This window comes from Conger conger, chromosome 8, assembly GCF_963514075.1.
Source record: "Conger conger chromosome 8, fConCon1.1, whole genome shotgun sequence".
Lineage (NCBI taxonomy): Eukaryota > Metazoa > Chordata > Actinopteri > Anguilliformes > Congridae > Conger > Conger conger.
Window position 1 is genome coordinate 52,312,051 of NC_083767.1, and position 22,714 is coordinate 52,334,764.

At 42.9% G+C, this 22,714-nt stretch overlaps 1 protein-coding gene across 2 annotated transcripts in view; it reads left to right on the top strand.

Annotated features, from left to right (window-relative positions):
• The window catches only part of LOC133135728 (voltage-dependent calcium channel subunit alpha-2/delta-1), a 127,747-nt gene that overhangs the window by 58,791 nt on the left and 46,242 nt on the right, over positions 1-22,714 (top strand). For both annotated transcript variants that reach the window (XM_061252958.1, XM_061252960.1), the window contains exons 7-9: positions 17,325-17,456; positions 21,436-21,505; positions 21,907-21,957. In XM_061252958.1, coding sequence (XP_061108942.1) covers positions 17,325-17,456; positions 21,436-21,505; positions 21,907-21,957 — 253 coding nt within the window. The remainder of the gene's footprint in view (positions 1-17,324; positions 17,457-21,435; positions 21,506-21,906; positions 21,958-22,714) is intronic.

The following is a 22,714-nucleotide window of genomic DNA, read 5'->3' on the forward strand; positions in this document are numbered from 1 at the left end:
GGGTGGTGATTGGTTTGGCCAAAACAAATTTATATTCCACAAAAACAAATGGGAATTCAAACTTCTTGCTTCAGAAAAGTGAATATCCTTTTTGTTTTTGCTGTGCATTGCATAGTCGGTACATTTCTCCAAATTAATGAAACTTGTTCTCTAAATATTCTAATTTATTCGATTTTATATTTGGTATTCATATTGGGCAGGATATTGATTGTCAAGATAGTGTTTCTCTGTGGGGAAAATGGATTAAAGGATATTTTTTAGAATTTGTGAAGGGCCAAATTTGTAAAACATGTAATGTATTGCATACACTTTGAGGGAAAAAATATATTGTTTCATTTCCCTTAGCAAGGATAATGGGCTATTATCTGGGAAATGTATGTAATTATGTCATTTCGAGTCATTTTATGTTTCTCTTAAACTTTTCATTTTTTGCCATCTGAAAAAGGCGAGGGATTTCTTTGAATATTAAACCGTAGAAAAGTGAAGGAGGAGGGAGAAGAGGAGCCCTTTCATTAAAGTATCTTCAGTTGGGAAGTATTTATTGGCAAAGTTTGTTCCACTCAGTTTGAAAGGTCAGTAAAAGAGACCTTCAGCCGACAAATTATTAGCAGCTTAAAAGGGCTTTCAGCATTTCCACCTCCTGATCGCATGCTGATTAAAATCTGAATTAGCCAAGTCCTGTCCCGCCATTTCTTTGAAGCCATTACAGCTTAATAGAGCTGTACCTTCCCTTCAGCTAGTATTTGTCAGACAATGGAGTCCAATTATTTCACCTGTAGTTCCAAGACAGAATTGTGCGACAGGTTTAGCAGTCCCTCTAGTGCAGCAATGAGCTGGTCATTAGCTGTAGGAAAAGTTCCGAACATGCTTTTCAAGTGGTGACGGAAAGAAGGGTTGCTTTTAAGAAAATGTTTAATGGAGTAGAGCAGGAGGACCACAAACGAGAAGTTCAGGTTCCCCTCTCACCTCTTCCTGAGCTGAAAACATTAACCTTGCTGGAATCCTCTTTCAGTTGCACCATGTGGATTTGCAACAACAGCAAAGTGGCAATTTCAGGCTGTAGATGAATACCTGCTGTATGTGGAGGGAACTGCCTGATTAAATGACTTACTACTGGCTACAGACTCTTGATCAGCAAGGTAATGCAGTTTGGTGCATATCATTGTGGCTGATTAGTTTTCCAGTAAACCTCTTGAGTTGCATTGCATCCTGTTTATCATGTGTGCAGAGGTTTTAGTTCAGTTTGCAGTCTGAGAAGATTAAGATTGTGCCATGAATTTTAAATTTTTCACCTTCAGTGTGTTTTGTCCTTGAGAAAAAACCTTAGGGAAATATTCAGAAAAGAAGAATTTGCCAGATGTACAGTAAGCGATGTATATACTATCCTTGTATAGTGGAAGAAGCCTTCTGTGAATTATTCAGGTGTAGCAAATCTTGAATGCTTAATGAGTGCAGTGTATCACACTCATTTGTGTATTGAAATATAATTACTTTCAGTATATAGTGCTGCATTTAATGGTTAATATATTGATTGACTAAAGTCTAATGTTACAGAGAGTTTTGAGGGAAGTCTAAGTGTAGGGCTCCTCAGCCATTTCCCATTGCTCCTCCATGTCCATATCATATACCTTCTATTTCCTTCTCCTGTGTGCCCACCAGACCGTCGATCACAGAGCTGATCGCCTTTCTTCATTTACACATTCAGGCAGCCATGCTGGGCCCTGCTGAACCTGCTGCTGTTTATAATTCAAGGCTGCAGGAGTTAGACACAAGAGGGACGTTGCCTCCTGCTGTAACTCTGTGCTGTTTTTCGGTGGGGCTTTTTGGCAACATTGTCCTTGTGTATGTAAATGGAAAGGTCTTTTGGAGGTGCATTTTACATTAAATTTGTCAATGAATGTTGCAAACGTTACACTGTATGTTATTGCAAAATACGTGACATGTAATTATGTCCTTTGTGGTGGATTCCTTATGCATTTATTATGCTCTGGGCTTTCATATTCCAATTGAATGGTTCAAGCCATAAATATTCATTGAGAAGATTCATTGAGAAGATTCATTGAGAAGATTCGTTGAGAAGATTCATTGGAATTCATTGAGAAAGTGTCTCTCACTCAGGGAGGTGACACAATGACCATGTGAAGAATTCACTGTTTTGGCATGCTGAATGCCAGCTGTGCTCCCGTCTGGACCTTCTCTGAGTGTAGTCTCCTCTCTCCTGACCTTTGCTCATTGAGACTCCCAGACAGACTTTGGGATAGTTCAATTCATCATCCATATTTTGCAGAGGCTGCATTGCCAGCTTTTTCTAGGCTGACTGGAGTTACCTCTTGACTTGAGAAATCTGTCTGTACACGTATGTGAAATATTGGGGGGGCCTGTTTTGTTCTGTTTGGCTAGTATGGAAACTGTTTGGAAACTGGGCACAGTATCGTAGCTCTAAGCATGTGCTCTATGGAACTGCAAATTTTAAAAAAGTTTAACAAAAGGAAAAGAGCTTTGAGTTGGTTCTGAGATTTTTGATTGTATTTGAAATTGTGTTTGAATAAATATTGAGGATTTCATGTACGATAGGGCTACTGTGGCATTGTTACCTACAGTGCATGAGAGAATTTTGTAAGACATTGATTATCATTTTTTTGTGTGTATGTGTTTTTTTTAGCAAAATAGTGAGAAGTTATGACGTGCAACGTGTTCAATGTGAAGATTTGGCCCAGAAAGTACAAGATTTTCCATTATATCAAAATTATATATTACTGTTTATAAAAATGAGAATTTATGCAGAAATACTGCTTTCAATGTGTTAGCTGGAATACCTTCCTGAATAGTGAATAGTATTGTAAGAGGAAAAGCTCAGAACAAAAGGAAGAAAAGGGCGACCGTGTATTGTATGTAGACAACGTATTAATCTCTGTATGCCCGCCGAGGAAACAGTACTTCAGCCTCCAAATTATAACTGAGGAAAAATGTGCTTGAAGCAGCAGAGACAAATAGGCCTGTTGTCTCATTATATAAACCATATTAAGAATGTGAATTTTCTTCTTGCCGTTTTCACCATTTCGCCATTTCGCTATGTGCTTGCAGTCCAGCTGAAGTCCTTGCATGGCATTATCCAGAATTAGACCTACAGTAGGTGATGCTGCTCAGATTAAATATGAAATAAAACGGCGTGCTCTGGGCAAACACTGACGTTGGGATGAATGTAATCACTTTTTGCTCGGAGCTGTTTCTCTTAAATCGTTCCCATGTGACACTATTTTGGGGCTCCTCTCGCCACACGTAGCTCCCAACCATGATGATTTCCTGAAACTGGCTGTTTGATGAGATACTTCACATGTAGCTGCGTCAATCCTGAGATCTCTGAAGTGGAATGATGGGTGGTGACAGCCAGTCACAAGCTTTGTTCGGAAACTTCAAATAACAGGTTTTTGTTGTTTTGTGGTTTGCTGTTTTTGTTTGCTGTGTTATTCTACGTATGAATGAAAAGCTGACTGAAATGCTGAGAGAGAGAGCCCTTGGGGGCCAGGGTTCTGACCCTTTTGTACAGTAAAACTGCTGATGAATATGCTATGTGAACACGAGACAGTCCTCTATTGCTTAATGTGCTTGGTACATTGTGCTGGACAGTATGTAGGTAGCATTGAGGAAGGTGCTTTACTTTGAATCAGGTGAATATTGAACTGTGAAGTTGTGTAAGCCACCCAGGATGAGGTGACTTTCAGGAATATGTGAAATGTGCAATAGCTTTTTATGGAACACACATTTGTTTTACATGATGTGTTTGTGTCCTTATTGCTAATAATCAGTGGTGAGAACACCACCATTCAGTGGCTTCACACTTGCACATTGCGTTGCTTTACGTACAGTTCCACTGATACATGCACCCGCAATACTTCTCCATGACCACAGCCTGCACTTTGAAGTTAATGTTTAAGGAAGTGTACAGGCAACACATGTAATGAACACAAGTGGGGCTGTACTATCCAGGGAAAAACATTAGCATCGCTGTCATCGAGAATCATCAGGATTATTAGAGTGCGAAATCAAAGAATGAACTCTCTACATTTGCAATGAAGGCGTCGGCTTTCTTTTAATGAAGGGAGTAATTACAACTCTTGAGACATGTGAGGAGCCTTATTCATTCCCAAATGACTGAGCTGTATCCTACTGGCAGGCAAACAACATGTAGTCTAAGAGAAATTAAAAAATAATGGAATTACAAAAACGGCAGTCCTTCCCTTCCCTGAATCAAATTTGTGTTGGGCTTTGTGTTGCTAATGGGATGAGGGTTACGCCTGGAGCCAGGATATTTCTGTTCGTCTCGCTTCTCGTCCTGTCGGTTAGCACGGCGTGTGTCTGTATTACTCATTCTCCGCATCGGGAAGACAGCGCATTAATTCAATTCTAATCAACTGCTGTTGTCGCCGTCGCCACGGTAACGGAATTGAATCGTGTTGGCCATCCGAGCGACTCAAAGGTGGTAACCTAATTATTGGATCTCGCCTGGAGAGGGAAGTGTCCTTGTGTTTCAGTGCCTCAGGATTGCTTTATCTTGCTCTTCTCCAATAAAGAATACTAATATAATAAAAGTGACAAATAGAAGACAGTGGCTTTCTATCCCTCCTCGCTGATCCAAATTGGCTCTAATTAGTTTAGACCGAGTAATTCATTATGTGTGTTCTCCAATCCGGGGTAATTAAGAAAATTGGCTTGTCAATGATTAGAGAAGCTGCAGTGAGTGTGTGAAGCCTGAGGTTGCTGTGATATTCTTGTATGCTGTTCTGATCCAGGGAAGATGGTGGTGCTGAAGACCAGTGGCCTGTACTCAGACATTCAAGGCCCCCACGGCTGCATATTGATCTCAGCTCGGTCGAAGGCCGGGCTTCAATACCTGCTCCAGTTCCTTTAGAGCAAGTGCTTTTCCTAAGTAGAAATTATATAGTGGGTTTTTTTTGCTCATTTTCTTTTGTCTCAACGAAACATTGATGTCTGATGCTGATGACGAGGAGCAAAGAAAATAAACTCCTTCTGCTTCTCATCGGGAACAATTGCAGTGGTTACTCCATTTTAAATGCCCGGACATCCACCTCACAGGTTGCGGCTTGTGAGCATTGGATAAAACCATTGGAGAGGGATTGGATCAGTCCACTCCTTCTGTTTACTGCCTGTAGGCTGAATTTAGCTTGCTTGGTTGGGCTCCTGAGTAATTGCACTGTGGGCATGGTGGACACCCCCATATCTTGGCCAGAGTAGGCTTGATAATTATCCTGGGTGGTTTCACTGTTTGATTGCTTGGCTCTCACTCTCTTGCTGTCTCAATGAAGATGTGCCTTTGAAGCTTCTTCTTCTGTAGGTCCATGCCTTGCAGCTCACCCACTCTTGGCAGATCTTGTTGGCAGCATACAGATTGCAAATTCACAGTGCCTCTGTCTGCAGTCATATGTCCCCTGCCCCTCCCAGCGATATGGACTGTTGCCATGTTTGAAACCGGAATTATTGGCGTTTTCAGGAACCGTCCTTCCAGGACCCATTCATCAACAGCACAATGTCTCCTCGGGCCTTAGACTGCATGCTCACTCGAATGACGATTCCAGGTCCTAATGTGTGCCAACTGTTGGAGAAAGACCATATGCAAAATATCACCTTGGGTTTGTTCTGAACCACTGTACAAAAAGCAGTGAGAGATTTGCCATCTCCCCATTACCTTAATCATGTCTGTGAAAGATTTGCATAATTATACCGAAAAGATTTACGTAACCATTTCCACAAAACCCATGAATTTGAAACACAATCAAGATATTTGGGGATTAAAGGTATTGAATGAAAGCGCTGTGTTTAGTGGGGTGTATTAGAGCAATTAGGAAAGTAGACTTTGGGGCACTAATGCTGCCAATTAAATTGCTACTTAACTGGCATTGCTTCAGTTAACACTCTGCTGTATGATTGGATAAGGGTGGAAAATGGACACCGTGTAAATTGCCCTAAGCCGAATGTAATGAGAGCCAAAACGTTACCATAAAGGATGGAATTCTTGAGGAAACACCACTACAACCCCATCCCCTGGCAGCCGGAAGAGGATCGACAAGCCTTCTTCAAGCCGCATGGTCTTATTACATTATTGGCATTTGGCAGACACTCTTATCCAGAGCGACGTACAGTTGATTAGACTAAGCAGGAGACAATCCTCCCCTGGAGCAATGCAGGGTTAAGGGGCCAACGGCTGTGCGGATCTTATTGTGGCTACACCGGGATTAGAACCACTGACCTTGCGTATCCCAGTCATTTACCTTAACCACTACGCTACAGGCCGCCCTTATGCTCCGGACCATGAACGTGGGGCAGTCCTGGGCACTTTTTGTATGTGGTGATCCTCCCCGCCAAGTGCCTTGCAGCTCACCAACTCTGGGCAGATCTTGTTGGCAGTATACAGATAGCAAATTTACACCGGGACGTGAACCCAGGTCCTCGGTGTGCAACTGCATCGAACCGATGCCCGCATCAAAGTCCAATGCCTTAACCGTGAACCACCACAGGGCCTCTACGTCTAAACAACTTAACTGAGAGCCAAAGTTGCTCCTGTTCATCATTTAGTCCTTTTTGTCTGCTTTTTGAGCACTGTTTTTCCCCTTTTATGAAGTGAAATGAAATGTTGCGACGGACCGGCCCGCTCTATTTGGGCAAGTGGAGCAGGAGGAAGCCGGGCATAATGGTCTGTAATGACGCTGTGGGTTTTAAACAGACACAGGACCCGCAGAGCTTTTTCCAGACCCCCCGTTTCCATTCCGCCTGACCGCCGCGCGCCTCCGCCCGAGAGCCTGCTCTCGTCACGTCTCGGCCGCCGCGGCGCTAATTCGCGGCTCGTCGTCAGAGGTCCCGCTGCCAGACGCACCTCCACTCGGGGGCCTGGGCCGGAGCCAGGGCGAGGGCTGAAGTGCCTTTCACCGAGGGGAAAAAGACTGCTAACGCGTAATTCGTTTACAGGTTTCGGCCGGCTCTGACCTAACCTTGCGTGGAGAGGGAAGGAAAAAGCCGGAATGTGCCAGGAATCCACATGTCCCAATTAATCCGCTGATTAGTTCTGTGCGGAGAAAGCCAACTTCTCCGTGTCTATTGATGACGACTGCGGCTCAGTGAGAACATGCGCATGTTGGTAATTAAGGGGAAATCGCCTCTGCTAGCTTGTGTGAGTGAAGTAATTAGGCCTTGTATTGATTAGCATCTTTGCGAGCATACCTGTACGATAACCTATGGATCTTTGTCTGTGGTGTATTTACATGGGACTGTTCTAGAGTTCACTGCCAGGTACAAGCATATCCAATATGAGGAATTCTAGGACTAGCACAAATATTATCTCCATTTCAATACTTGATATTAGTACCAGATACTTAGCTTGGAAAATATGACGTATTTCAAGATTTACCAGTGTCTGATAATGCTGGTTACATTTAATTAATATTATGGACATTTTGTTTTTCCCTCCCCAACTCACAATCACTGTGATTAGCCTTAGACCGTAATGGCACTTGTATAGGTATTGTTGTTTTTATTGGCTGTTGTTGTATTCTAGCTGCCAACAGTGGTATGCTAGTTTGAATGTTGATTGTACTCTTCAAGGGTTCTGAATTTCTGTATGTTTACACTAGGACTCGGAACTGTACTGTCCTCTCAGGTCTACTTTTGCACTTGTTCTTGTGATTGATTTGCACTTTGTTGTACGTCGCTCTGGATAAGAGCGTCTGCTAAATGCCATGTAATGTAATGTAATGTAATGTAATGTTTTCTTCGATTTGTACCCCAGTGATTTGGGCTTGGTACTACAGTGTTTTACACATTGGCTGTGATCCTAATACCTCCACATGTGTATCTAATCTCAGTGTTTAGTCTCAATCTGTTTGTTTCAAATATCAGAGGTGGAAAATAATCCTTGGAAAATAATGAGACATGTCCCTAAACTACACTGGAGCTCAGACGAGACCAAGTCTTCTTACTAATGGGCTCCACTGTTGGAATATATGTTCCCAAAGTCGAGCATTACTCTACTGTGAAACGGAAGAGGCTGATGGAGAATTGGAAAAGTGATCTTGTGAAACTGGCGAAAATTGGCTTGAGCAGGTCCTCATTACTCGTCGACATCTCAAAGCCCTACTTATTCGCCTTAACCAAGTGCACTTGCTCTCAGGAGCCAGAAATGAGAGCCGGGTTAATACAGAGAGGACAGTAATAGCCAGACCAGGCAGAAAATTGGCTTTTCCAGGAAAAGGTAGTCAGCACAATGCAGGATCATCTGGGCTTGCAGTGACATATTGAAATATAGTAAAAGCCCAGCTCATTAGAGAAACAGACATCAAACCAAACAATAGAAGAATTGCTTTTCCTCTGCTGAAATTGCGCTTGACATAGTAGTAGGGAGCAGCCATTCAATTTCAGGAATGAAATACGGTATTGGACTGGGTGTATAATCTATGTGTGCCATTTCCCCCAGTCTCTGGTTCAAATTTGAACTGATCAGTCTTCCAACTCTGATTTTGGGCTTTTCTCTTTCTGTGTGATGCTGCTTCCACCTCAGCTATGTGTGTGTGTGTGTGTGTGTGTGTGTGTGTGTGTATCGGCACGTGTGAATTTTCGAGTGTGAGCACCACTTTGGTGTTTTGTGATTTGTTGCCCTAGCTCTGTGTGATCACCCTGTGCAGAAGATGAGAGGAGGGCATGGGTGGCCATCCCTTGATTGAGCCATTAATGCCACCCTCCAGCTGTCAAAGGGAGCTGATGGGCTCTCTCCCTTCACGGGGTCTGAGAACATCACTGAGGTCCCAAATGAAGCCAGTGGTCCCACAGGCATCTCCCTGTTCGTAGTTCCTCCAAGTACATTGTGCGCAGGCTCTTAGTGTAGTCATTCGCATGGTTTATAGAACGCACAGTGCCACACTTTTTTTACATCTTTGCACGGACCCCTTCATTCAAGTTCTGCTGATGAAAATGCACAGGAAATTCTGTGAACTCGCTTGGAAATAATCATTATTCATCATTGATAATTATGGTTCATTCTGGTCTTATAGTAATATTTGTTTTTTTGAGCATGTGAATTACAGTATATTAACTTCCTGAATAAACCTTCATCCTTTTACTCATAATGGATTTGGTTTCCATTTTAACAGGCAGGAGATGATAACAGGGTAATGGTGGGCGGGGTACAGTAGGTGTTCTGTTGTGCCTTGGGCCTCTGTTATTTTAGACCAGAAAATAGATTGGTCAGATACAGTGTGTTGTTAGGCCACGTGCAGTTTTGCCACGCCACACACACCCTCCGCCCTTAGGAATAACTCCCAGCAGTTGACGTGATCAGAGACGTGATTGGACAGAAGCATCACCGTGCCACTGCACCCTGCAATGATTACAGGTGTCATGCAGCGTCACTCTTGCGGGCAACCCCGCAATTAACCGCGGGAACTGAATCGAACCTCCCAACCCCCACTGCGGTCCAGCTAAGACGCTGCCAACCCTGATCAGCTCCACGTTTTACACACTAAGTCCACCCCACAGAGCTTAAACAGCAGTCAGACCATCACATCAGCTCTTCTGTACTGTATCTTTCTGCTCTTGCACAGAAGCCCTTTCGGGTGGATGATTCAGAATGCGACGCAGCTTTTTCACCTTCGTCATTTTGCTGTTTGGCATTTGAAATGATTGTTCATTCAATCATCTGCCATTAGCTTCTTTATTAATGTGATGACACGGTTGGCCTCTCAGCTCTATGACTAATTGAATAAGTGCTGTAGAGGCCGCCATTTTCTGCTCTGTGAGGGACATGGCACGCTCTCAGCACTCAACCAACAGTAACTGCAGTTAACGGTGTCTTTCGGCCTATCCTGAAATGACCAGCCCAATTTAGCAAGAAAGAAAGTAGGTAATTAATTGTCTGTTATGTTGCTGCACAGATCTGATATTGTTAAAATATGCCATTTTATGCAATGACTCAATTTCACTGTTCGTCCAGAAATAATACTATATAGTTGAACCCGATACTGTATATCCCATTGACAGCTGTTGCTTAAAACTAACAAAGTCAAAAGGACAAGCACAAATCCTCTTAGTTTTAAAGCTGAAAGATTTAATATATTACAGCATAGTGTTGACATAGTTAAAACGAATGACACTGCACTTAGCAGGCTTACTGTAGCTCATTTGTATACATTCTCAAATAAGCTGATCAACTTGTCCTAGAGAAAACAGTAGGGTACGGTGTGCAGCTGCCAGTCCAGACACTGAAGTGCAGTATCTGTAGCACAGTGCTGTCAGACCATGAGCTCTGTTCAATCCATGATTTAATCACTTTTTGAAAGGCATTTTGTAGATGACTTTTGAAGGGTCAGTAATCTCCAGTTTATGATTCGATCAGCGAATCTAATAGAGTGCGCACACAGACGTACTCTGTGACGAACTCACAGAAGCGACCCTGCCTCTGATAGATAAGGCAGAGATGGTGTCCCTACGCTGCACCTGATGTGAGAGGATGTTGACTGTCCTCTCTCGGGGGGGGGGGGGTTGAGTGATTGATAGGCTGCACTGCTAGGGGACACGTCCATTCTGCCCCATGCGTTGCAGGGACGAATGGCCATCAGTGATTTAATGTCATGCCACCAAAAGCCCAAGCCAAAGCCAGATGGATGAGTCTGGCTGGGATTCAAGGAAATGGCTGTTAGCCACAGACTCCTCCGTCTTTATTAGGGCCGAACAGACCATCGCGGGGGTGGAGTACGTGAGCGTGTCTGGAGAACGCGCAGGAATTTGTGCTGCCGGAGATTATTACCCCACTGTTTCGCTCTCATTAGCCACTGGTCTGGCTTGATCTGTTCAGTTAGTGCTGATTACTCCTGCCCAGGATGTACTTTTCTGTTTTCTTTTTCAGGAAGACTGCGATCGATTATTTCAATTACGCGCAACAGTCTCTGTCGATAGGTAGGGTAGTTGGAGCGCATTTACATACCCGCATCTCTGGGGAGAGGAAATAATGAACCAACGGCTGCCAAACCGTGGATGGAAGATGGATCTTTTTCCTTTATGGGAAGGAGTATTTTTAATTTAGCATTTCTGTTTCAAAGGCTCAATTGTTTTCTATATCAAGCAGGTCCTGGCCTCTAAAATGGCGCAGACACCAAAATGGCCATCTCTTCCACGTTTGTTGTTAATCATCATATTGTGACTCAGAGAGAGGAGGATTTGCCTCCTTGGCTGAATTCTCTCACAGCCATCTATAATGTAAATTGCCCCATTGAGATTCCTGAAGTCATGGAATATCAAGGCTGCTCATGGCACGCATGGTCTCACAAATGGTCTGGTCCTGGGGACACCCTGTCCCTGCTAGCGGGAGCAATGCTTTGAGTCTCTGCCCCCTCCATGTTTTGGACATGGGTACTGCAGCCTGGAACACAAGCCCACCCAGGTACTGGCCTGAGGCCAGGATGCTCAGCGGGTGGAATCTCCATTCCAACGTGTAGTAGAAGGGACACTGTTACAGGCCTGCAACAGTTCAGTTCAGGTCTAAAATCCAGCTTTGACCCGCTCGAAATGCCAGCTACCAGCTGTTTCAAAACATAGCTTGAACTGGTCATACCATGTCGAGTATAGAGTTGGTCTGACTGGTCAACCACCTACCAGCTTTTTTCAAAACCTAGCTTGAATTGTAGTTTTTTTCAGCATGGGTGACCGGTCCTGAACTCAGAGGCACTGAGCTCTGTCCTCCACTCATCTGTCGTCTTCTTGAACCTACGATGTATCACGTGTTGGCTGTGTACTGCACATGAAATTAATGGAGAACTGTGGCCTTTCAGACGCCATTCTGTCTCCGTTTGAGGTTTTTTGTTTTGGTGGGAGGTAATTATAACCTGCACAAATCAAGATAATCCCGTAGTGTGTTTGGGGAAATGGATCCCTGACACTTACGGTGCATATGCCGTAATTACAGCAGCACGCTGCCTCTGGGGTATTATAAGACGTTCAGACACCTGAGATCCGAGCAAGTCATTATTAATCCGATGTATAATCAAGGAGAAATAAGTGCTCAAACTGAAAGGTTCTAATTAATGTTTAATTGCATGGAAACAAGAACATGGTTTAAAGAGTTTAAATATTTATCAGTCTTTATGTGCCTCCTAGCATGCTTCTTAAAGTTTAAACACCTACGTGCCTAGGCTGCATGTAGTACATTTTATGTGCGGGACATAAATCATGCTTGTGAAAATCATAACAGTAATTATTTTGACATAGCTGATATTTTACACATTTATGATGCTATACATTTATGTATACATTTATCATGTAGACGGGTTATTATTATGAGTCTCTTTAGACATCCTCTATTTATTACATGTATTATATTTTTGTGAACACTGGTGTATGTAATGTATAGATACCAAGAAACATTGAGACCTTGCATTTTTATTGAGGCCCTTTTTGAAGGTTTGTTCTTGCGTTTATCATTGCCGTATTACTGCCGTTATACCGTCCTGTAACTTTCACCTGCTGTTTAGCTGAAGCTTCATGCGGTTCGGCTTGGTTGGCTCTGAGGCTCGAGATCTCTTGGGGAAACCGGGGTGCTGCTAAAACTGGTATTTCCTGCTGCGAGCCAAGAAGACTTCTAAGCAGCATTTCACAGCACTTGTACAGAGGACACAGTGACTATACTGAGCATGGGAGGAGAATCCCAACACCTGGAGCTTTCATCATTATCTGTGTGCGTTAAGAGAGCCCACGGCAAACATTTCAAAGAGCAAAGAATGCTATGCTGTCGTTCGTCACTGAACCTGCTGAAACTTTGCCAAACCATCAACAGTGTCACTCTTTAATAAAATACAAGAACATATAAGCTAAGCAAATCAATAATAATGCCCCAATCAATCTATTGGAATATCTCCTCCCTTTTATTCCATATTTAAAGAAATGTCACACGTTGACAAAGCTCTAGCATAGACAACATCTGAAGTGAATTAAGATGGGCGTCGCTCTGGAATGAAATCACACCTGACATGCCCGCGGAGCCCAATAAAGCTCTATAAGAGCGTCATTCCTGTTCATTAGCCGCGGCCCTTCGGCGGCCTGGTCTGCGCTGATGAATGTTGCCGCTCTCTGCTCTCCAGCTGCTGCTATGTCACCCTGAGTGCTGCTATGACAGTAGATCATAGTTACACAGCGCTCAGCAGTAAGTGAGACGAGTGGGGCCGACTGCCGGCACTCTCAGGTGTCTGAATTCTGCACGCTGGTGGGAGACCATATTGAGTTAGCGTGGCATGTCTGGGACAGGGGGGTGTGTGGCAGATACCCTGAAGGGGGGGGGAGTGCTGCAATTATGTATCATTGGAGGCTGGAGGGTCCCTTCCTCCATTCGGAGATCCCAGGTTTTTTTTTTTTGGGGTTTTTTTAAAGATATTTTTTAGGCCTTTTTCAGCTTTGTTGGACAGTATAGTACAGAGAGACAGGAAGAATGGGAGCGAGAGAGAGGGGAAGACATGCGACAAATTGTCGGACGGTCGGATTCGAACCGTCGACGTCGCGGCTCGCAATGAGCATGCGGTCAGTGCTCTACAGGCTGCGCCACCGAGACACCGATCCCACGCTTTTTGACTAAATCCTTTTTCCCAAGTTCGTTTGAATGTACTGTACTTGCTGTGTGTAAAATGAGGATAGTGAGGTAAACTTACTGTACTTCAGTATTAAATCTGTGCTGTAAACTGTATGGATCTAAGTATTCTGCAGGTTTACTCTGTGGGCGGGGGGGTTAAAGATAACATTTCACAAATGGGCAATTTTCTGTTTGCAAACATAGCAATATGGAGAAAAATAAAATGGTTTGTTAATTGACTGACTGGAAGAGGACAGGAAACATAAATTATTTGGAGTTGGATGTGTAATTATCAGGGTAAAGGTCCAGCAAAAAGCTTGATGAATTTCATATCTGCAACATCATTTCATTCACTTGAAATACATTTATTTCTGTATATTTGGAAAATATACAAAACAGTTCTAATGGACTTTAAATGTAGCCATGCCACAAGGCAAGAGTTTCGTAAGACAGCATATACGTAGATGTTTTACAAAGGAAAGGACAAAGAGCCCTGTGCAAGGATGAAGTCATCTCCGCTAGACACCATTTTGTAAAGAGCTACGGTCATGTGACGCGTGAAAGTGAAGTTTGATTTAATGTGGGCAGGCAGACATGAAACTAAGAGCATCTCAGGAGACAAGCAGCAGTAATGCCACACAGGAGTGCTGGGGGCTGTCCCTCTGCTACCTCATGCCATCAGAAGACTGAGTCACCACCAAATGCAGAGGTGACTGCTGAAAGGTTTCTGATGCTGAAAGTCTTTTCCAACCAAATTGGCTTCTTCCGGAAGGGAAAGGTTTTCATCTTAACCTGTTATGCCCTGCATTCCAGGGTCTGTGCTTCTTTTTCAGTCTAAAGTGAATTTAGAGGTGAGTAACAATTTGGGCTGAATTTCACTTATCCAATCTATTCATATTTTACAAATTTGTCATATAGACCATCGAGAAATGGCACAGTTTCTGATCTATTAACAGCTGACATATTACTTACAAAATAACTTCAGGTTGCTTCTGTATAGCACGGGGAAGTTTGGAAAAGATCAATAATACAGTATATTGGCCTCATACATTTTTATTGGTTGTTCTGCCTCGCAAGCATCCAGCAGGGTTCAGCCCCTGAAATCTGCATGGATCTATCGGCCTTCAGCAGTGAAACAGGATTCAATGGTTAAAGAATGAAATCTGCACCCACTATTAAAATCAGCTAAATATGACATGAAGAAAATGAGCAGTTTTAGCTATTCATATACTATGGCAAGATGAAAATATAATGGAATTATAATTCAGGCTATGAGTCACTCATGACATTTGGGTGTTTGTCATTTCCTTGAGGTTAAGGCTGCCATTTCCACAAAATTAAATATCCACAAGATTAAATATCCACTAGTCAAATCCTGTCAGCTGAAGATGAACTCCTTTCCTCATGCCCCTTCATACTGTGTAAATTGGTATGCGGATTATGGACCAACCCGCATATAAAATAGGTTATGAATGCATTGCAGAAAGCAGTTACGGAGGACAGGTCACTGGTCATTTTTATTTTAGAACCCTGTCATTCATATAGAGCAACAGCACTCGTAGAGGAAACTACTACATGAGAACAGGAGGCTGTCAGACAGGCTGAGGCAGTGAAGCTCCAGGTGATCCCAAACACACTTAAAGCCAGGTAACCCAGCCAGGCAGGGCACGAGCGCAGTCATCTACACTCTGCGGAAATTAGGAAATGGTTGTAGCAATGGTGTGGCCTACCGCTGTGACATTGTTATCGATCTGACAGTAGGATGTAAAACTGCTGAAGGTTAACTGCAGCTTCCCTCTCCGCACCTGAGCACAGTCTGTCTGCTGGGCTGCAGACGCCCCCACAGTCCCACCTACAGTACTGTACGTGTAGGCAGAGAAAGGTCGTCATGGGGTCGTGTGAGGCCAAGCATTCCTCCTTGCTGAAAATGATGAACGGCAAAACGCTGTCTAGTTTCACCACCTTTGCCTTACTGTGTTTTTTTGGGGGGGAGGTGAGGTGTGACCTGTGGACTTTCTGTCAAACGTTTGTGTGGTGATACAACAGCACAGTGAAAAACCGCTTGCTGTCAGTGTGTAAATAAAGCCTGGCGTTTGGTGCTGGAAGGCCATCTGCAGCCATTCAGTTTGAAAGGTGTCTTAAATTACATTTATGGCTCAGTTCAGCCAAGGAGTGGGATGCAATTTTAGCCTGGATTTACATATATGTCCATGTTTTTACTGTCGATTTTGTGCTCTGTATTAATGAAGTGATGAGGGCTCCTCTCAATCCTCTTGATGGATCCACGTGACCGAAAGTGGATTTTATGGAGGGGATTGACTGTTTTACACCAGAAATGAGATAGATAAAGGGCCTATTGAGATGAAGATGTACGCCTATCTCTTGCTGTGAAAGTATAGGCATAGAGCATAAATCATAAACGGATCTTTCTGCAGTGTTTAAAGTGAGCAAGAGGGTGATGGAGAGGGGCTGTGGAATTTTCTATTGATTCCAGCGGGAGTGTGAAATTGAGTTGGGTGGCTGGTCAAGGCTTTCGGGGGTGGTGTGCGGAAGGAGCAGTGGAAACAGAATGCCGGGTCGGTGAAGTGTTATCACAGGCAGATTGATATCTTTGTGAATACGGCAAGGAACGCCTTTCTCATTGCTGATAAGTGGCGTGGCGGAAATGGCAATGGATTCATCCACTTCCAATGGGAAGGAGAATGGTCGAGTGGCCTGGCTTTACGATAGCGGTCCTAGATGTGCTAAGTGAAGCGTATCAAAAATATTCATATCACGCATATCAGCCACGCATATTTCACATTGTATGTTCAGATTCCACAGTGAACTGTGACGTGGAATTATGTCAAAGAGCTTCTCTGGGATTTTGATCAGCAGTGATCAGAATATATGAATATATGATTTATGAGAGAATCCTTTTCTGGTGGAAGAAATATCACCAATTTACCGAATGTACACTGTTGCTGTAGCAAGAGCCGATATAATTCCAGGTAAACTATACGTGCATGGATCGGCAAAACAGTGTTTTTATCAGAGTCTCAGTAGTTTAATTCTCTGTAGCCTGTAAGTTATTTTAATAAAGAAAAATATGTTCCTGGATCCAAATATATTTGTTGGCGCAGGACCGATATTTCAGATACAGCGGTTCTAATAAAGCCCTGTGCTGTGCCCTTGAAGATTCTGCTTACATTTTTATTTTAGTCAAGGTTGGCGGAACATACACATACACCCGGGTGGCTAAAAACAAAACAACAGAACAAGCATATCTTCCCGGGAAAATTGTATCATAACAAAATCCTCTGTTAATCCCAGAAACAAATTTGATTACTGTTGCAGCTTTTTGAAATCTGTCTGGATAATTAAAGATGGGGTGCTGAAATCCATAGAGTGGGCACTTAATAAGGCATTATATTCTGTTGTCTAAACCCGGGGATTTAGTTTAAATAACCACATATATATGTTAAAACAACATAAACAATAATTATGTTATCTACATTATCATAAGTAATGTCCGCAGTTGTTTACAAAACAGTTCAGAAAGCAGTTTATTTGTTCACTCCGAGAACTTGTTCTCCATTCACAGTGTCAAGAGGTGCTCTCTTTACCAAACTTATTGTCATGGTAAATGTTACATTTGGACAGTGTAATGACTGAAACTGTATTGCTTCAGTACAGACTAATCAAACTGACTCCTGTCCTCTCCATCCAGCCACGATCATTCTGAACGAGCTGAACTGGACTGAAGCACTAGAAGATGTCTTCAAGAAGAACCGGGAGGATGACCCCACGTTACTGTGGCAGGTGTTTGGCAGTGCCACTGGGCTGGCTCGGTACTACCCAGGTGAGGGTCTCATAGCAAATACACACAGTAAGTGAGACTTAACATCAGGGATAACCAAGCTTCACACAGGAGAGCTGCTGTCATTAATATCCCAAGATTATTTTCATAATAGGTGTAGTCTAGCATTGTGGGTAATCAGGCAAGTTATTTTGGGTTAGTGTATAAAATATAGTTTCGTAAGCTGTAATTGGGCTTTTTTTATACAAGTTAGTCACTTGGTGTTGTGTGTAGCTTCTTAATGAAGCTGCTGTCGAGGTTTGAAGTTTCCTGCAGTCTGTTCCAGACTTCTACAGTACCATTATTAGCTGCATGGCAGCTGTCTATTTTTATTCTTTGATGAAACATGACCTTTCTCTGTCACACCTTAATAAACCCTGAGACAATACTTTACCCCTTCCAATACCACGACTATGAAATAGTGCTGGCAAAAAGTTTAATCACCATTTTCAATGAGTGCACAATTGGATTACAATGATGTTTTCGCGGGTAAGCCGCTGTATGAGCGGGATAATAACCTTGGGGCCGTGAATTACGCAGTTTGAATGCCCTTCACAGAGGGGAATTTACCACCGCTATGTCAGGCATTCAAACTGCGTAATGCCCATACGCTCAGTCATTATATTATTATTACACACACACACACACACACACACAAACACACGCACACACATTATTAGAGAGCGAAAGAGAGAGATGGTATAAGCACTCGTATGCACCAAAAAATGAATGCCGTTCTTCCAGTGAAGAACCACTCTGTCATTGCTTCCTGTCAGCAAAGCAGGGAGGAAGTGATGACACAGCTTATGGCCTTTCTTCACGAGAGCGCCGTCGCTGCGCTTCAGTCTTTAGCACCTGCGCTGCCGACGATCACCAGACACAACAGCCCCCCGACAGTCTCTCCTCGGCTGTCTAATGAGCCCCTCCGTGGGACGCGGGGCGCACATCCAGCTGCTGTCAGGAGTGTAGCCCAGCGAGGCGAGCCAGGTGGGCTGGGGAAAAGCTCAGTTAATTAGGATGTAAGAGTACAATCAGCAGGGTGACATGGCCGCCCCCATGTCTCCGCTCAAGAAACGCCGGTGTTCCTCAGCACACCATTAGGAAATCCTCAAAGCCCAGCTCTCCTTTGGGGCTGTGTATGTGCCTGCATGTCTGTCTGCGCTGCTATTTCCAGACCCCTCTGAACTGGCTTCACACCAGCCCCCACCGATCTACAACCTTAGCCACTTTATCCCCCCACGCAGCCTTTGTAGAATAGCCAGAATTACATGATCTGCACAGCAGAAACTATGCACCCAATCTCTAAACACCAACAGCTGATAACATTTTTACCATTCTGTTTGCTTGAAATATGTGATAAAAATACTTCCAAGGTGCAGAACATGAACCAGAAAGTTAGTAAAAGTAAATATAGATAATGTGGAGCTGCCAGACTGTATAGTATATTTATCACAACCACCAGTAAAGGCTCTGGTGTTGGTATAACAGGTGTCACGACGTCACAACCCCATGTGAGGCGACGTACTGTTCTACTCGTTTGTACCTTTTCGTGTGCACAGTGTCAATACTACTTTAACTAAGACTTATGATGAGCAAACTTTGCTAAGCTTCAGAGACAGCTCCTCAGACCTAACCACTACATTTGCTGACTCAGACCTTACTGATGCAGTAGTTCTTCCTGCGGGGAAAAACTCTGCAGCCGGAGAAGAGGAAGGAGGAGAGTCCTGGAGAGATTGAGATGGCCTCCACTACCTGACATTTTCCTGGCTAATTGAGAGGAGGGGTCTGACAGTGTCAGTCATGCAAATCAAATATGGGGTGGTTTGTCATCTGTCAGACACATGAGCGTCTGAATATTGGTATTTGAAAATTGCATTTTATATAGTTTTAAGTATTTTCATTATTTTAAAATGATGACGGTTTTGGTTCTGCTGTCCCCAGACATGAATATAATTGAAAATATTCAGGGAAATCTCAAATATGCAACATAGCTTAAGAAAGTGTCACAGCTAAAAGTTCTACAAAGAAGAGTGAGAATAGCAAGACAGGAACCAGGAAATGTTTGAAAGTTGGCAGAGGGGTTATTACTAAGGGCGCACAGACTTTACATGTGCCATGATCTGTTTATTATTATGAATCAGAAATAAATGCAAATAAAGAGTAATCATGCGTTAACATTTGCAGAATGTTGCTATATAATTTTATAAAACAACTGTATGGCCAGATTTAATTTAACTGTGTGTGCTCATGGAAATCTATTTTTGACTCTTTTTTAAAAAAAATATTTGTCTAAAAACATTTTATATATGTATTGTAAGTATTGAAGCACATTTCATATTTTGACATGTTGAGGTGAAATGATACAGCGGAGCATACAATGAAAAAAAAAAAAAAAAAAGGCAAGTTCTCCAACATGCGTGGAGCTCTCAGAGAAGTGATGCAGTTTTAACACCGAAGGGTGTTTACAAATGTTTTTGATTTGATTCAGTTTCTGATACTATTCTGCCAAATTACTAAAAATTTAGTGTAAAATGTATAGTACGTGGGCGGCACAGATGGTGCTGTGGGTAGCACTGATGCAGCAAGGAGGTCCTGGGTTTGAATCCCCATCGGTCGGGGCCTCTCTGTGCGGAGTTTGCATGTTCTCCCCGTGTTTGCGTGGGTTTCCTCCCACAGTCCAAAGACATGCAGGTTAGTCTAAATTGCCCGTAGGTATGAGTGTGTGAGTGAATGGTGTGTGTGCCCTGCGATGGACTGGCGACCTGTCCAGGGTGTATTCCTGCCTTTTGCCCAGTGTATGCTGGGATAGGCTCCAGGGACCCTGTTCAGAATAAGCAGGTTAGGATAATGAATGAATGAATGAATGTATAGTACGTTTCATTTAATTATTTTTTAAAGAATCTTATCTGTACAGAATGTTATACAGGTGCCTAAGACTTTTGCACAGTACTGTATATAGAAAATATTATTTATTAAAGAAATTAATAAGACAGAAATTAAAACATATTTATGTCAACTTTATATCACCACCTAAAGTTTTTATTTGACTAGCAGGTTTCAAATCGCTGTGAAGGGCACTTCCTCATGTATACAGTGAGGAGGCTGCTTTGCCCATGGCTCATTCCAGTAGAGTTGACCTCTGACCTCTGATCTTATGAGCCCACGTAGCACGCAGTGCCAGCCAGCACCCATAATGCAGCTCGATTTACTCAAGGTTTGCAAATGAACGCTTGAGTCACGCTCCCCTAACTGCCTGCGAGGAACCTCCCTGCTCAAGAAGTAGAAATGATCAACTGTCATCTGCAGATGCACACGACAGTCTTATCTGCACCACTGACACGTGAGAGAGTGTATAGATTCTGCTCAGGTTTAATTGGGATCTGCAACACTGAAGCCAGAAGGAAACAAACAACAGCCATGGCAGGGCTATCAAACCCATTCTTCCCATTTTCATAGCTATGTGGTGTAAAGTTTGTATACAAATGAATTAATGTAAACCATGAAGTCTCTACTGTATGTATTTGGACAGTGACGCATGTTTGGTGTCTAAATATACAAAACTGACATATTAGCTTAAGAGTTAAGCAAATGTGGCCTGTGATTCAAACCTGCTGCCTTTCTGTTTACAAGTCTAAGTTTAGAGATTAGAATGAGACTACAGTGCTGTCTGTGTGTATTGCAGTGTTGTATTTTATACAGCACATTGTGTCAGATTTCATTAGCAGTGAAGCACAAGGACTGGTCAAACTTCAAATGAAAGGGAAAAACAGGATGTTTAATCCCAGCGGAAGATTTGTAGCATTTACCTAAGGCCTGCTTTGGTCTTTTTTGTTTTACACTGGTATTTCTTCCAAAGAGGGACAGATACTTCAGTGGCACTGAGCCTATGGGCTGTAAATGCACTGAGCAAATAAAGTCACTGAGGCTAAAAATGGAGTGTAGCGTTAATGCAAACCTAATGACACATCCTGTTCAATTGTAGCGTCTCCTTGGATGGACACCGCAAAGATGCCCAGCAAAATTGATTTGTACGACGTTCGGCGGCGACCGTGGTAAGCAGCCGGGATCGCGAGCGAATATTGCCTCGCCTCAGCTAATTTGGTGTCCAATGTGCTGTGACTCTCGATACCACAACTTTCATCCAAACAAGGCATCCTATCTGCTCTCGTCCTTAAGCTGTGCATGTTCCACATTAACTGAGAGACAGAGGAGCAAGCACAAACACTTGATTTTTTCCAAGACCCAATGTAAGCTTGATACAGTAGGCAATACAGCATGCTAACATAAGTAGGTAAAGTGTATATAAAACATCTTAATTCATATTGATTCTCATCATGCTGTTGCTCGATAAGCACATCTGAATGAAAACCTTATATCATCTTATACTTCATTGTAGCGGCTTCTGTTGATAGACAATATCTGCTGTGTACTCATGTGATTTTTGTGTTCTTAGGTATATACAAGGTGCTGCTTCACCAAAGGACATGCTGATTCTTGTGGATGCGTGAGTGATCTTGTAATTATATAGTTCTTAAAGGGATAGCTCACTTTCTGGAATATTATTTCAGTCTTTGTGTATGTGCCAAGACTGTTATGTGCACTTCAGGATATTTTGGATACCTGCAGAAGTAGCTGGTTTTACAGTGGCTGGTGTAGGGCACTTGGGGCTTTGTGGTCTAAAGCAAGAATATACACGTCAAATAACTCCAAAGCAGGTTAATCAGCAACATTGTTTCCTGAGGCTCTACTGTACAAACACATTATAAAATTAAACATCTGTTTTTATTGTATTACTGCACACACATATAGCACTGTGTATATATAACATAAGTATGTATTGGGTAAAACAGCCCTGGGGTAAGACATCCCCCCCCCTCCCCCTTAATTGTCTTCCTGAAAAATAAATTGAACCTCATTTCATCTCAACACATTTATTGAAGGCCTGCCCTTCTGAATTCTGCCATTTCATCTGCCTCACCACATTTGTCTGATTTATTCTCCCAAAACCTTTGTGATGTAAACTAATGTCATTTTTGAAACTGTGATGACACTGTGTGTCTTAACTAAGTCTTAACCGACTATGATTGTTTGTAAAGTAAATCAGGTAATAATAATGTGTTTCATTAAATGGTGCAAGCCCTTGCCTTGCCTTTTTTGTCCTTGTAATGAAAGTGATGTTTTGAGTGAAGGTGTCACTCTGTCTGCTGCTGTACTATGCGGTGTGAGATGCTACTGATTAAACGCTGGATGTAACTGGGCAT